Genomic DNA, 17,628 nt, shown 5'->3' on the forward strand with positions numbered 1-17,628 from the left:
TATATATTCTGATTGACCTTTTCTTAGTCTTTATACCCACAGTCTATTTTATAAATACCGAGGCGACGTTGCCAAGTTATTCCGATTTTATTCAATATTTTAACAATAGAATATATTGTGAAAAGATAAATTAAAACAACGCATTTTATTATGGCATCACTAAAAGTGGATTGTAATATACAGAGTGTTTATAATAAATTAAATTGCAGCAATTTTCAAATATCAATTAAACCTGACCTAACCTGATCTAACCTGACTTGACCTGACCCGAGCCGACCTGACCGGACCTGACCTGATCTGACCTGATGACTTGACCGAAACTTTGTTTTAATTGAATCATTTATGACTTTTCATTAAAATGTTGTATTTATTTTTCTCCAAAAACCCACATTTCTGGCCAAACTAAACCAGTGTCAAGCCCATTCCCTCAAAGCATATATAAGCGGTTTAATCTTTATGTTTTTTTTAATAGTGTTTTTTAGAAAGAATTTAAATCTGAGTAATAATAAACTAGCCTTTAAACTTTTAAAATTTAAACAGTAAACTTTTATACCTCATCTTGTATATTATTTGAAAACTAACTGAATATATATTTTTATATCTCACGCTAGAAATATAGTCTTCTGTCATCTGATTGTTGCGACACTCTGTATATATCAAAATAATCATGACATCTGACACAAACGTACTAGTGATTTCAGTGGTTTTAATCCTCGAGAATATAATGGTACCGATCTATGTACATATTTTTAGAAATAAGAAATTAGGGGGCAGATTTTAACCTGTTCGTCAATATATTAAATTGTGGCTTCCAGTGTCGGATTGAGGACCTGGGGGTCCACCGGAAAATTTACAAGGGGGTGCCCCGGGGTACTGTATAGTGTATACTGATGTTTAGATATTATTATTATTATTATTACTATTATTTTGAGTTTTGCCAACGACATTGGCATCTTGAAAAAATTGATGGAAGATTATTCAACAGAACTTCCCTCGCCCGTTCGAAAAATTACAAAATTTGATTTTGGAAAAATTATTTTTTTTATGAAAATTCCTACAGGTTAAAATAAGATATGATGTATACAATGTTAAAAGTAAATGTGAAGCAGTGTGCTACGCATATGTTTCAAATGAGTTTTTTCTTTACAAAATTTTGTAATAACGTCATCAACATTTTTGCAAGAACACGTATTTATAACTACCATGAAAAATTCGAAATCTAAAAAATGTGTAAATCCAACAAATTTAAAGAACAAGTAAATGAACAAAAGTAGAAAAACGATAAGGACATGAGAAACGAATTCTGTTTTAATGGAATAAATAACTCAGTATAGTTTCTATCTAATAAAAATATCAAAAAACAGATGGAAATGGGAGACCTACTTTTCATTTTCTAAGAAATATTAAATTTTGAGAGAGGATGCAATTAATCATTCTTCAAATGGAGTTTAGCTTGCTCTCACAAAGCAAATAGATGAAATAAAAAGTAATAAGATAATTATCACTTAAACACGGTGTGACTTTCGCCCATCATTAAAAAAGCCCCCACATTCTTAAGAAGATTCAAAATTCCACGTTTAATAACACCAGCAATTTTTGTTCCCATCCCATCACTCCCATCCATCCATCCATTAATTAACCGTCTCAGTACCGACATCACGTCCACAATGATCTTGCAAATTCCTCAAAAACCACCCAGCTAATACCTCAAATATCTCAATCGCTTACAAAGCCTTCGCCGCACTCACCATTCCTCCATTAAATTGATTTGTTCCGTGAAGCCTCCCGTCGCCCCGCAGCATAATACCAACAATACACAATCAAAACGTTTAAATATTGAAACCACCTGTCAAATCAAAGTGAAATTGATATGTAGCCGCCATTGATCACGAAATTCGCTCAATAGATTTGATTAAAGCCGCAATCGCTGCGGCCTTGCGCCTCTTGTGCCACCATAGACCCAATTAACCCATCAGCCGCAGCGCTCCACAATCGGGCCCCTGCTTTCCCTAATTAATGCGGCGATTTACGAGGGCATAAAATCTCGCGTTTCCACGAAGCGGCCAGGGCGCGAACCGCAGGGCGCCAATTAAGGGCCCATTCTGTTCCGAGTGGTGGTGGGGGTAAAGGAATGAAACGAGGGGGTAGAGAACTCGGTTATCTGTTTATTTTTTCGCTCTATATGTACTATGAACCGTCGTGGTGAACCTAGCGAGGACTAAGTGCCATACTGGGTGTTTTTACACTTTAAATAGTAAAATTACGCCTATAATTTACATCGTAGTTTTTACAACACTATATACAAACTTTGTACAAATACTATTTACAAAATACATTAAATGCAATCATTTAACGGTTAGTTTGGTTTTATCACTCTTGGTGCTCGTTTGCTGACCCTGGTGGTGATAACCTAGGGATTTTTGTGGTGATAAAGGAAATTAATTTGCTTTGGAATAATAAAATTTGTTTGTGTGGGATTAAGTCATGTTTAATTATAAACGGATTGTTTGTTGGGTTTTCCTTTAAATGACCTCCTCCATTAGCGAGTGGAAAAAGCAGATGAGTTACAGTAAAAAATGAAAAAAAAGTTTTTACAAAATATCCAAAATCAAAAATTAAACACGTTTTAATTCAAAATTTAATTCAATGACAAATATTTTCAAATTTAGAAACGTAATATATACGACGATTTAAAGAAGTTCGACTGTATGATTATTACGAAAAGGTAATATAATTTCTAAACGTAGACCTTTTTTCTTAAACGGTGCGTAAACTTTTGAAAATTTCTGGCTCACCGTGTATATTTCGGACCCGGATGAACATCTTTATCTCCCTTTTGAGAATCCCGCCGTCAAAAATCAATTTATAAACGTCTCAAAAGCGTCGAATCGTGCCGTAATGAGTGCAAAGATCAAGCGAACGGCGATAAGCAGTGAGAGGTCGCCATGAACGATAAAACCAAAACCATGACACAACAAAACAAAAACAACCGATTAAAATGCTAGAGTATCGAATCACTAATTTGGCACAAAGAATAATAATAGTGCGTTCTTCCATTGTAACGATCACATATTGCAGCGTTTGCCGCCCCACGATTTAGGACATGTGGGGGCTGGGAGATCGGATCGCACCTTGCGGCGACGTCAAGTGTGGGGGCGGTTGCGGAATGAGGCCGAGGTGGCCCATGGGGGGCCGGGCCCCCAGCAGCGACGCCAGGGGGTGGGCTCCGGGGGGGAAATAGCCCTGCAGCGCTGGATGCGGGTAGAGTGGATGAGGGTGGCGAGATAAAGACGCCATCTTCAGCTTCTCGATTTCGGCTTCCTGGAGGCGTTTCGCCTTGGCACGGCGGTTTTGGAACCAGATTTTCACCTGGAAAGAAACGAAACGTTAACCTCACCTGTCGGAGTCCACGAACTCGACTATATTATTGTATATGTATAATTTTGTGCCTTAGTATTTTCAGGAATACAGATGTTCTGCAAATCGACCACATCGCCATCAACAACTTAAAATACGCTTCTTAAATTACAATTAAACCTGACAAGACTACAAATTTGCGCTTACTTTTTGAACTTTCATTCGTTCTTCCTGTTACGAGCCTTTGTGGTGTAGTTTTTGCTCGACATGTAATATTGCACAACAAAAGAGCACTTACAAGAAGTATCCATTAAGCTAACGAAGCATAAAATCGCTGTTGGGACGTAATTTGCTACACTTGATTTTTTTGTGTCGTATTTGTAGCGCAAAAATCTATTGCAACATTGTGGAAGAATTCGTTGTTTGTTTGTATGTTTGTTATATACGCATTTGGTGAGCTCTTTATGTGTATATGGGTTTCAAAAGCCAATTAACACCCGCATGTTGTATATCTAGTATTTACCTTGGGGACAACCAATGAAAATACGGAAAATATTTGTTTTACAAAAATGCGGTGATCGTATTCTAATGAGCTTAACAAGACTTGGCAGGTGTTTTGATGGATGTATTATCAACACAACTGATCAACTAACTCTTCTTTTTTCTAACCCACATGTTAAGCGTACGTCAAAAAATTTCCGAACAGGTGACGTTTATTTTTTTGAAGGATTCTGTGTTTATTTATATAATAATTTATCTGTAATGGGTTGTTTAACCTTAAATGGTCACCTCTGAAAATTCATCAGCAATAATAGATAACGGTTTGAAGGTGTTTTGTGAAATTTGTTCGTAATGGCTTTTTCAAGAAACTCAAAATCTTTTTGGTTTTCTGAAACTACACATATTTTCCATACGCCAAATTTTGTCAGCGAATGGTTACTTAAATACTTATTTTTTTTATACATATATTGGTTGATTTGATAATAAAAAAAATAAGTAGTTTTTATTATCCATTTTTTTCGTATTTGTTGTAACCAATTCTTTTTTTTTCACTTTCCTCTCTAGTGTGTTGAAAATGGATATTTTCGCAGTTAAAAATGGCCCACTTTTTGCGTTTTTTTTTTTTTTGTATACATACTGTATCCAAATGGCACTCAAACTCAACGGTATATTATTAATTTATTAAGTTTCCATGTTTATCAATAATATTTAAGTTTTTTCTATTGATATAAAATGAAGAAAGCTGTGGATAAAATATTGTTAATTTCAAAATCATTCTGAATAATAAAAGTACGGTTAAGTAATATAAAAGAGTTCATAGTGATGTTGCCAGTTCATCAAGTACTCTGAATTCCCGAAGGAGTCATATATAAATATTATAAAATTTGGAATCTCCATTTTTATAATAATTAAAAAAAAATACGGTGAAACACAGCCATGGATTTTCGAAGATTTGTCTTTGTTAGAATTTTCGTCTTGTCAGATTCCGTCAATTTGAAAGTTTGAATTGAAAATGTAACGATCAAAGGCAAAATTTGGAATAACCAATATATATTTGCCTTTTTTCTTATACCTAGTTTTCTTCTTCAATTTTTGTAGACAAATTTGGATTTTGGAATTAAACTCCGCCTCTCGATCTGACAACGAATAAAAAATCCGTCACAATTGAGATCAGGGCGGGTATGGGTGGGGCTTAATCTTTGGCTTTATTTTCTGTAGTATTCTTTGCACGACACGATACTCAAAATCATGTTTTTAATTTCTCGTAGAGAAACAAAATTTTTGCAAATATGCTGCACCCCCTTGACTCGTGACGAATAAAAAAAATCATCACGATTTCTTTTTTACTTAATACATATAATTTTCTTTGAACAACACGATTTCGTAAGAACACGTTTCCCATAGGTAGAAAAATAAGGATTTAATTAAGCTCCACCACCGATTTACGACGAATAAAAAAAATCGTCACAATTGAGATAGGGTGGGTGGGCGGGGCTTATATTTTGCCCTTTTTCTTAATATAGGCAGTCATCTTTTCACAGTAGAAACTTAAAACATGTTTAAAATGGTAAATTTTTGTAGACAAATATGGATTTTCCAATTAAGCCCCGCCCCCCTGTTTACGACGATTAAAAAAATAATTTATTTCGCTAATCACGTTCCAAATTTTTATGTCTTTAGGTATGTTTTTTATTATATTTTTGTGAAAAAATTATTCTCATTTAGTTTCTGCGTTTTCAAAAATCGCTAAACATTTTTCATTTTAATAATAATGTACGATTTTAACGTTAATCAAGAAACTGTAAAGATATGTGATTCTACGGGGAAAAAAATAAAAACCAAAAATTCGTAAATCTTTACTTTTTCATTTTTGCCGTTTTATTTTTAATCTGTTTTTTAAACCACCAAAAATTTTCTGTTTATATGTTTTTAATCCGTGTATTAATGTTTTGTTAATAATGTAATCGATCTTTTTGACCCAACGAAATCAAATATATACAAAATTACTACTTGAATAGCGCTTTAACGCTAATCAAGAAATATGTAAAAAGAAGGATAACTCCAAAAAAAGAGAGAAACAAATCAAAAAGTCATACTTGAGCAACAAATATTTGAAACCTATATTTTTTTATTTTTGTCGTTTTACTTTTGACATGTTTTTTAAAACCACTTAAAACTTTTCTATTGTTACGTTTTGAATTCATTTATTTAATTGTTTGTTTTTTAAAATGTTTAAGCAGTACTTTTGCCTGAAATACCTTTACTTTTACCGAATTTTCTCAGTTTTTGTGTACTCAAAAATTGTTAAACAAATACCGCCTTAATAATGCACGATCTCGTCGTTAATAAAGAATCTTTAAAGATATGTGATATGCAGAGAGAGCAAATCTTTACTTTTTTTGCCGTTTTACTTTAAATCTGTTTTTTAAACAATTGATAAAAGAATAGGTAAAAAGGATGACTGCAAATAGAAAGAAAAAAAAAACAAAAATTCATGTTTGCGTATTCAGCAACATAAATTTATAAACTTATTTTTTTATTTTTGTCGTTTTATTTTTGACATGTACATAGTTTAAACCAACTAAATATTTCCTATATATAATATACCTAACTGGTACTTTTACCTGAAATAGTGCTATTTTTTCGAAAATTTACGAAATTTTTCAGTGTATTCATAAATTACTAAACAATTAATTACAACTTTAATACTCCACGATTTCAACGTAAATTTTGGAACCTAGTTTTTTTTAAACACATGAATTTGGAAGTACTTTGGAGCCTCTAGTGTCTTTTCTTACAATAATTTAATTAAATTTCTTAGAGGATACCTTATTTACCAAAATCAGTCTTATCTTAGGAGGTACTAGCCCCGTCCACGCACCCTCTCTTTTCTTAAAGGGTATCTCATGAGCCAAAGTCAGTCTTATCTGAGCAGCGACTAGCCCCGCCCACCCACCCTCTCTTTTCTTAGGGTGTATGTCATTTGCCAAATTCAATCTTATTTTAGCAGGTACTAACCCCACCCACCCACTTTCTATTTTCTTTGAGAGATCTCATTTGCCAAAATAAGTCTTGTCTTAGCAGGTACTAGCCCCGCCCACCCACCCTCTCTTTTCTTAGAGGCTATGTCATTTGCCAAAATCAGCCTTTTCTTAGCAGGTACTAACCCCGCCCACCCACCCTCTCTTTTCTTAGAAGGTATCTCATTAGCCAACGTCAGTCTTATCTTAGCAGCCACTAGCCCCTCCCACCCACCTTCTCTTTTCTTAGAGTGTATGTCATTTGCCAAAATCAATCTTGTCTTAGCAGGTACTAGCCCCGCCCACCCACCCTCTCTTTTCTTAGAGGCTATGTCATTTGCCAAAATCTGCATTTTCTTAGCAGGTACTAGTACCACCCACCCACCCTCTCTTTTCTTAGAAGGTATCTCATTAGCCCACATCAGTCTTATCTTAGCAGCCACTAGCCCCGCCCACCCGCCCTCTCTTTTCTTATAGTGTGTGTCATTTGCCAAAATCAGTCTTGTCTTACCAGGTACTAGCCCCGCCCACCCACCCTCTCTTTTCTTAGAGACTATGTCATTTGCCAAAATCAGTCTTTTCTTAGCAGGTACTAGCCCCCCCCCCACCCACCCTCTCTTTTCTTAGAGGGTGTGTTATTTGCCAAAAACAATTCGAGAATCAGAAATTTCAAATATTTACATTTTTACTGTTTTATTTTGAATCCAAAAATTCCATGTACATATTTAATTAAATTAATCGTCTTTTTGACCCAACTAGTTCGACGTGAATCAAGAATTAAGAAAAATGAGTGGAATAGACAAAGAAAAAAAAAACAAAAGTGCGTGGTTAGTAACAAAAATTTGGAATTTTTTTTTGTCGTTTTATTTTTGACATGTTTTTTAAACCACACAACACTTTTCTACTTTTATGTTATCAATTCATTTATTCAATTGTTTATTTATTAACCTAGCCAGTACTTTTGACTCAATTAGTGCCTTTTTCCCCAAAAAATTACCGAATTTTCTCACATTCTGTGTTCGTATTCAAAAGTCGCTCTACAATTATCACTTTAATAAATCAACAATTTCGACGTTAAACAAGAATCATAAAAATATGTGATTGGACGGAGAAAGAAAATAAAAACAAAAAATTCGTAAAATCAGAAATTTCAAATCTTGTTTTTTTTTTTATTTTTGCCGTTCTATTTTTAATCGGTTTTTAAACCGCCGAAAATATTATGTTTATATTCTTTTGATCGGTGTATTTAATTTTCTGTTAATAATATAATCGGTCTTTTTAACCTAAAATAAAAACTTTTCTATTTTTACGTTTTCAATTCATTGATTTAATTTTTTATTTATTAATGTAACCAGTATTTTTGACTCCTAGTGCCCTTTGTCCCAAAAAATTTACCGAATTTGCCAGTTTAAGTGCATTCAAACATCCTCTAAAAATTTCGACTTAAATAATTTCCAAATAAATTACGAATATGTAAGAAAATATGATTACATAGAGAAAGGAAAAACCAAAAAGTGGTGCCTGCAGTTAAGTGTTGGAAAATTCAAATCTTTAATTTTTATTTTAGTCCTTCTATGTTTGATGTATTTTTAAATCACTCAATTTTTTCCTGTATTTACGTTCCTAATGCTTTATTTTTTATGAATGAATTTTCACTGTATCAAGATAACCAATACTTTTGACTCGGTTATAAAAATTTAAATTAATTTCTCAGTGCTTCTGTATTAAAAATTCTGAAAAAAATCGCACCTGTGTCTCCGTGAGCCTTAAACTACTCGAAAACTCCGCCCTCTCCGCTATACTCAGGTACTGCTTATCCCTAAACTTCTTCTCCAAAGCCAGAAGCTGCTGCGTAGTAAACGGCGTCCTGGGCTTCCTATTCGGCTTATGTTTCCTCAAATTACACTTCAGCTTGGGAGGTTCTCCATTGGAATCCACTGCAACAACAAAAAACCCACTTACAACAACACAAAAAATAACCCTCTTCTCAAATTAGTCGCGATTTTAGACCACTACTAACCCATACCAAGAACCGAGAGCGCTACCCATCCAGCATACAAATGTGTTGGACGCACGGCTCATATGCAACTAATTGCCCCCATATTGCAATATCCTGTCTCTAAACGGGCAAAAAAGTCTCATTATATCAACTGTCACACAGCACGCATTCACTCATGAGAAAACATCAACGTTGGTCTTATGCCAACGGCGGCCATCTTTACAGACGCATCGGAAGTTGATTAATCCGTGGGTTTAATTACAATGTTAATAACATACAATTAGTTCGGCTTACTTTAATTATCAACACAAACCATCGGGTTTGACGGAAAATTGATGTTTATGCTTTTATTGTTAATTTGTCTTGTGGCTAGATTAATACACGACGATCGATGCTTGGCTAAACTTTGACTTTGAATTCCAAAATTACTACTTGAGTTTACCATAAATCGAGGTTTTTGTTTGATAGTGCAAAAGTGCTTATTCACGAGTAATAATGAAAATACGTTTACCTGTTAGTCAATAATTGAAAAACTCGTTCAACCATCGTCCGTATGTACAGTTTCCATTAGGGAAAAGACACAGAGCAGTCGATGCTAATTTATACTAATAATAGAAAAAATGTGTAGAATAACGGTCGCAGTAATTAAAGAATCAAAGGGGCTAACTGTGTCTTCAAATAACTTGCTCAATTCTTACATTTGCCCCTTTCTTGACCACGCCACTGTCTTCGAGGTTTTCGATCCCGCCCATTATCTCCGATCTCCATTATAATGAATTGTTAATTCAGATTTAACGAAATTACTCATCTGATGATATCTCAAGAATTATAAAATCTTAGAACCTTGAGCATTCCTGAAAATTATTGTCGGTGAAGTGACAACGTGGACAAGGCTAACGCACCACACTGTAGAAAATACGGCCATTATCATAAAACAAAACCACTCTTTTTAACTAAGTCATTAATTGTGTGCCTAATTACGACGGATTAAAAGCGCACATGTTCAAAGCCGGATATTCTTGTATCAACCGTCACTCGATATAAGCATTGTGCAAAAAGTCAACGTTGACAATAATTTTGATATTGTACTAAAAAACGTTTCCGCTTTTTATGAACACCTGAAGTTTTGCGTGGTTCCGAACGAGGTTCGAGTTAATTAAGTGGATTTTTGTGTGGAGAATTAATAATGTAATAAGTATGATTTGCGATTTTGCGTGGTTGTGATAAGGACTTTATTGTTGTATTTCCTAATGGATTCTATTGATTTCGGTTCACGCATTCGTATACATCATCGAAATTACCATAAATAATCTATTTTAATGGGTGTTTGCTATTTTTAACGGTTGACGCGGAAATTTATCCACATTCGGGATTATGATAACACGAATAAACGGTGTGGTTAAGTTACAGTTATTTAAATTTTATATCGAAGGCGTAGAAATATTTATATGCATTGATGGAATATAAAAAAACCCAAATCCGGAGTTACCAGGAGACTATTTGGTTTCAACACCCCATTTTGGACGCCAAGTACGACAATGAAACTTTTCCTGTCAGATGGATAGGCCGAAAGGGTACTATCGAGTAGCCTGCCAGGTCACCGGATTTGACACCACTTGACTTTTTTGGTGAGGGGTATTTGAAGAATCGCGTTTATATCAATAGACCGATTCACTACAAAATTTTATTCATCGTCTTTTTTACTACCAGGAAGTAATTGGAGAGCACTTTGAGCATCTTTTGTAGAAAACAGAAGTTTAATTTTGGTTGTGGTTGCTATTGGTTAATTTATTTATTTAATTACTGTTTAGTAATTTCTTTTGGCATTTCAATCAGAAAGAAAATATTATTGTGCTACATCAATGAATGAATGAAGCTGTATTATCCAAAAATGCATTAATTATAATAACATGGTAGTGCCATTTCAAAAAATCAAGTTGGCCTTGCATCTGGAAAACGAATGAAGCAAAAAAAAATTTTTTTACTAATAATTAGAGCACAATTTCTTGTACCCGCATATAAACCTCTCTATTTATAACTTTATAAGCTACATGGGGTTAGAATGACTTAAACTGACTTTATATGTATTCCATGAACACATACAAATATTTCTACGCCTTTGACATAAAATTTAAATAACTGTAAGTTGACCGCATCGTTTATTCGTGTTATCATAATACCGAATGTGGATAAATTTACGCCGCTACCGTTAAAAATAACAACCACCCATTTAATTCAGATTTGTAGAAAATGGTGCTTATTATAATAATAACTATAGTGTCAATATTGCGCTTGAAATGTTTGAAGTCCCTTCTTTCAAAACGTTTTAAGAAAAATATTGCAAAAAAGGTATTTCTACTATTAAAGAAATTGTAAAAAACCAGTTTATATATTTTGTAGTGGACGAAACCTCTGATGCTTGGGGGCGTTATATTGCTAGTCAGTAGATTGTAGTAGTGATAAAGGGTCTAGTAAATCCTATTTAATTGCATTGAAACGATTAGAGAAACCAACTATCTGACTATATTAAGATTTATCAAGGAATCCTTCATGAATTGCTTTCTTCCTGATATTGTTCCTGAATAAGTAATGTGCAAAAAATACATATCCCGAGAACGGTTTGTTGAATCTTTTTATACTTCATTTATTTTTGAGATCCAGGCCTAACTTTTTTTTAATAGGACTATTAGTTAAATATTCCGTTTTTAAATAGTATTTTTTTCCTGAATTGGTGCCAGCGTAACAGATTGATTTAAATGCAATTTCCAAATAATTTACAAAATAGATTTTCTAGAAATTTAATATTTAATGATTGTAAATAGTGAATACATTGTTATGAAAGCTTTTTGAAAAATTTTAATAAAAAAACTATAGGTACTCTTGAAAAAAGATTAGGTAACATTTAAAAGACAATAATTTTACAACAAATATTCGAACTGTTCTCCATTTACTTCCAGCAATAGTAAATACGTTGAACAAAGTTTTCAAATGAATCAGTTATAGAATATTAGAAGGAATATCAGCAATCACATTTAATATTTTTTCTTGGAGTTCTTCGATGCTTTGTGGTCTATTAACATAAATTCGATTTTTACATACCCCACAGAAAAAAGTCAAGTGGAGTTAAATCGGGTGACCTAGCTGGCCACTCAACTGCTCCCCTTCGTCCTATCCACTTTCCAACAAAAGTTTCATTCAAGTAACGCCGTACTTGACGTCGGAAGTCAGGTGGTGCTCCATCTTGTTGGAACCAGATGGACTCTGAAGGTAAATTTGGATTTTCATAGTTGGGAAATATTTGTCCAAGTAGAAGAATAATACTTTGTTGTAAAAGTTGGAGGTATTTGTCAGATGTTAAATTTCCGTTGTTAAGCCCCACCCACCCTCCCCTTTCTCGATTGTGACGAATTTTTCATTTGTGGTATGATTGTGGGGCAGAGCTTAATTGCAAAATTCATATTTGTTTGATTCTTTAAAGTCCCCAGTGTCTTTTTTAAGAAAATTGATACACAGTTTTCGAGGCCACAAGTATCAGTTTAAATGACTATCACATAGTCTCGAGAGCCACGAATTTCTATTTTAAAATATTATGACACAATTTCGGACTCCCCAATGTTTTATGTATCGCGTTATTGAAAGAAAACTACCTATGATTAATTAAGCCCCACCCATCTGCCCTTTTCTCGATTGTGACGAATTTTTCACTTATTGTCTAATGGAGGGGCGGAGCTTAATTGCAAAATTCATATTTGTTTGATTTTTTAAAAATATAATTTTAAAGAATCTCGGGAGTCCCGAGTGTTTTTTTGAGAAGATAATAAGGAATTTCGGGGGCCACAGGTGTCAATTTTAAATGATTATAACACAATTTCCGACGCCACAAGTATCAATTTAAATGATTATGACATAGTCTCGAGAGCCACGAATTTCTATTTTAAAATATTATCACACAATTTCGAACTCCCAATATTTTATGTATCGCGTTGTTGAAAGAAAAGTACGTATATGTGAAGAAAAAGAAACCAAAGATTAATTAAGCCCCACCCACCCGCCCCTTTGTCGATTGTGACGAATTTTCCATTTGTTGTATGATCCTGGGGCGGAGCTTAATTGCAAAATTCATATTTGTTCGATTCTTTCAAGTCCCGAGTGTCTTTTTTAAGAAAATTAATAAGCAACCTCGAGTGCTACTAGTGTCAATTTTAAATTATTGACACAGTTTTCGAGACCACAAGTATCAATTTAAACGATTATCACATCGTCTCGAGAGCCACGAATTTCTATTTTAAAATATTATAACACAATTTCGGACTCCCCAATGTTTTATGTATCGCGTTATTGAAAGAAAACTACCTATGATTAATTAAGCCCCACCCATCTGCCCTTTTCTCGATTATGACGAATTTTTCACTTATTGTCTAATGGAGGGGCGGCGCTTAATTGCAAAATTCATATTTGTTTGATTTTTTAAAAATATAATTTTAAAGAATCTCGGGGGTCCCGAGTGTTTTTTTGAGAAGATAATAAGGAATTTCGGGGGCCACAGGTGTCAATTTTAAATGATTATAACACAATTTCCGACGCCACAAGTATCAATTTAAATGATTATGACATAGTCTCGAGAGCCACGAATTTCTACTTTAAAACATTATCACACAATTTCGAACTCCCAATGTTTTATGTATCGCGTTGTTGAAAGAAAAGTACGTATATGTGAAGAAAAAGAAACCAAAGATTAATTAAGCCCCACCCACCCGCCCCTTTGTCGACTGTGACGAATTTTCCATTTGTTGTATGATCCTGGGGCGGAGCTTCATTGCAAAATTCATATTTGTTTGATTCTGTCCAGTCCCGAGTGTCTTTTTTAAGAAAATTAATAAGGAACTTCGAGTGCTACTAGTGTCAATTTTAAATTATTGACACAGTTTTCGAGGCCACAAGTATCAATTTCAATGATTATCACATAGTCTCGAGAACCACGAATTTCTATTTTAAAATATTATGACACAATTTCGGACTCTCCAATGTTTTATGTATCGCGTTATTGAAAGAAAACTACCTATGATTAATTAAGCCCCACCCACCCGCCCCTTTGTCGATTGTGACGAATTTTTCATTTGTTGTTTGAGTAAAGGGCGGAGCTTAATTACAAAATTCATATTTATTACTCCTAGATTCTTTAAAAAGACGATTAATAAATCTCGGGTGTCCAGAGTGTCTTTTCTAAGAAAATTATTAATGAATTTCGAGGGCCACAAGTGTCAATTTTAAATGATTATGACACAGTTTCCGAGCCCACAAGCATCTATTTTAAATGATTATGACACAATCTCGCGGACCAAATTTCAAGAAGATCCAACTAACCGTTCCCGAAACATTCAACTGCTTCCATACTTTTTAACAACCATGTATATACGCATATTTTGACAAATATTTATGCATATAAATTCGCTCTTTATTTATAACATACAGATCTTCTAAAAATTTTGAAGCAATGATTGAACAAATTAACAAAAAATGTGTCGCAGGAAGCCACTGAACTAAGACTGATCTATATAAAGCATAAAATAGCAGGAGTATATTCTCCAACTTGACCCAATACCCTGTTCTGGTCCACCTTCCTCTAGATATCGTTATTCGTGAGCATCATTAATAATTCTCTAATTTGGAATTCTGCTGCTTATACAACTTGTTATAGATCTTCATGGTGCTCGTGACTTGTATACACCTAAGTCAAAGGTTTATTAAGAAATGAATTAATCTTCAAATTTGACCTACTGCACCATAATTTCCAAAATTTCGAACCATGACTGCACACCGTATACGAAAAATTTAAAAATATCGTTTCCGGAGGTATCGAATGAGATTTATATGTGACCAAACTGTATTTTAATGAATTCACATTATTTTAAAAAAATTGCCTCCCGTCTGCGATTCTTGACCCGGACCTTGTCCAAACCAGCGAGTTACAAATGTCGCAATTACTTATACAGTTTTGGCACGATTGACATATCAACTTGTCCGGTGACTAATTGCAATATTAAACGTCGAACAAGATTAGTAATTTTATTACTAATAAAAATAAACAACTAAATCGAGCAGATACCGTTGGCCGCGCCAAAAAAACCTCCATAAAAAACCTAACCCAGTCCGTCAAGTCGCTGAAACCGGCACACCATTAATTATAATTAACGAGCAATTAAAAACTAATTAGTTGCAGAAACACAATAAGCGCTCTCAAGACCGAAATCTTCATTCAAACTTGTAATTAGCAACATTTGTCGAAATTATTTTTAATTGGGAGGCGAACAAATTGCGCGCGGAAACGGCCATCTTGGCGGAAAATCGATTTTTTGCCGCCGCCGCCGCCGCCGTCAATTAGGGAATAATGGCTTTCGGGAAGGCCGAGAGTGAGCTTGTAGGAAATGAAAGCGCGCACGTTCTATCGATTAATAACTGGAAATAGCCGTTTGGAGTTTTTAATGGAAAATTATGCGGAGTTGGTGAAACGGTGGCGGATACTTCCAGCTGCTTTCGAATTAATTTTCTTAATTGTGAGATAAAAATACTGCGGCGTTCGTGCCGGCGCCGCGAGAGCCTTCGGGGAGTGGAAGAAGATGATAATTTGTGGCTGGGGACTAAATGTTAAATTACAAACAAGTTAAACGCACTTACTTATGGGGATTTCGGTGATTCTACGAAATAATGGCGCGAGGGAAACGGAATCTTGCACATTAAATTACATGGATTTTTTGATAAAATAATTTCTGTGAGAATATTTGCAGTTCAATTTAAAACACAAAAAAAGTTGGCGTTTTCTTTATACATTGCATGCTGACAATAAAATCTCTCAACACTGGTTTTAAAACAAGTAAATAGAATAAATTTTCACACCTACTCATAGTAGAAGAAATTGCTATTGCTATCCATCACGCTTTAGATAAAATTCTTTGTGTACAGCGGCACGACAAGTCCATGTAACTAGATTACATTTTTGTAGCTGGAACAAATGCTTTCGTGCTTATTTTTCATATTTTCGATTTAAAACGACTGATAAGAGATAAAAAATGAACTCAAAAGTCCGTCAAAGTTAATCCATGTAGTGGACGATCGTAAAACTGCAGTGAAACCTGTCAATTAATGACTAGCCCCAGTCAAAGTTACGGTAAGCTACAGAGCACAGGAGGGTTTGTTCTTCATCTATTAAGAGCTATTGTTCGTTTTTAACACATTAATTTCATAAACAATATTTTTTAACTCTACTTTTTTTCTCTTTCGTAGAGTCATTTTTTACTATTGAAAACAACATTGAATCCAGTACACATTCTTGTTTAACCCCTAATTCATTCAGTTGCAAATTCTGCAGCCTCCTCAGTGTTTTTTCTTATAATATTTGTGTTGTTTTAATACTGATCGTATCATCTCAATTGTTCCTTGCTTTACTTTATCATAGGAGAAACATACCTGTATATTTATACTTATTTATTAATTTATTACTGTGTATATGCTTCAGCACTGTTAAATATTGAAAAGTCTGTTGCAAAAAATTTTATGTAGGTTTTACTGCTGCAGTGATAAACAAACACAAAAGAAAAAAGAACTGAGTTGAAGCTAAGTTTGTAGAAGATTTGCAATCATATTATTATATACACAGTGTCCCAGTAAAAACTCTGTAATCTTATACCCTCTGGAAAATTCCCGACTTACGCGTGATGACTTTTAAATAATTTGAAAGAATTTTTTGGATCACATGTGTCTGTTTTTTGAAGTAATTTGAAAGAGTGTCAGAGACCATTTCTATCTGGTTTTTGAAGTAGTCCAAAGAATCTGAGGACCCCTTTTGTTTTGTTTTTAAATACAAATTTTAAAGAATCATGGGATCCCTTCTCACGTTTTTGAAGTACCTATGTAATTAGAAAAAATCTCGGGGACCTCTTGTGTTTTCTATACGAAATTGTTTAAAAGAGTTTCAAAAATGTATTCTTTTGTTTTTGAAGTAAGTATATTTGGCTTTTGAAGTTGTTTAAAAGAATCTCGGGAAACTCTTGTGCCTGGTTTTTGAAGTAGTTTGAACGATTTCGGGAACTGGTTCTGCTTTGTTTCTAAAGTCGTTTGAAAAAATTTCCAGGACCCCTTGTCCCTGGTTTTTGAAGTAGTTTTAAACAACCTCGGGGACCCATTTTGTTTTGTTTTTGAAATTGTTTGAAAGAATCTAGAGGATCCCCTGTGCCTGGCTTTTAAAGTAGTTGGAAGAATTTTGGGGACCCATTTTGTTTTATTTTTTAAGTAGTTTGAAAGAATCTTAAGAATCCCTTTCTGGTTTTTAAAGCAATTTGAAAGAATCCCGGAAAACCCTTCTGCCTTATTTTTGAAATAGTTTGAAAGAATCTCGAACACCTCGTTTGTTAATTTTTGAAGTAGTGTTAAACAATATTGAGGATCTCTTTCTAGTTTTTGAAGTAATTTGATAGAATCTCGGGAATCCCTTGTGTCTTGTTTTAGAAGTAGTTTCAAAGAATCTCTAGAACCCCTTGTGTCTGGTTTGTAAAGTAGTTTGAAGGAATCTTGAGGACCCCTTGTGACTGGTTTTTTAAATAATTTGAAAGAGAAACCCCTTTTGTTTTGTTTTTGAAGTAGTTTTAAAAAATCTCGGAAATCCATTGTGCCTAATTTTTGAAGTAGTTTGAAAGAACTTGGGAATCCCTTTTTTGTTTTTGACGTAATTTGAAAGAATCTTAAAGATCTCTTTCT

At 34.1% G+C, this 17,628-nt stretch overlaps 1 protein-coding gene across 1 annotated transcript in view; it reads right to left on the bottom strand.

Moving 5' to 3' along the window:
- Window positions 1-2,145: 2,145 nt before the first annotated feature.
- The window catches only part of LOC135134860 (muscle segmentation homeobox-like), a 47,590-nt gene continuing 32,107 nt past the window's right edge, over window positions 2,146-17,628 (bottom strand). The window contains exons 2-3 of the mRNA XM_064063722.1: window positions 8,628-8,815; window positions 2,146-3,369 (exon numbers count right to left, since the gene is read on the bottom strand). Of these exons, the coding sequence (XP_063919792.1) occupies window positions 3,097-3,369; window positions 8,628-8,815 (461 nt within the window). The 3' untranslated portion in view covers window positions 2,146-3,096. The remainder of the gene's footprint in view (window positions 3,370-8,627; window positions 8,816-17,628) is intronic.

Source organism: Zophobas morio, unplaced genomic scaffold (assembly GCF_036711695.1).
Source record: "Zophobas morio isolate AGI-343-1 ecotype UQ-CSIRO unplaced genomic scaffold, CSIRO_AGI_Zmor_V1 ptg000004l, whole genome shotgun sequence".
Classification (NCBI taxonomy): domain Eukaryota; kingdom Metazoa; phylum Arthropoda; class Insecta; order Coleoptera; family Tenebrionidae; genus Zophobas; species Zophobas morio.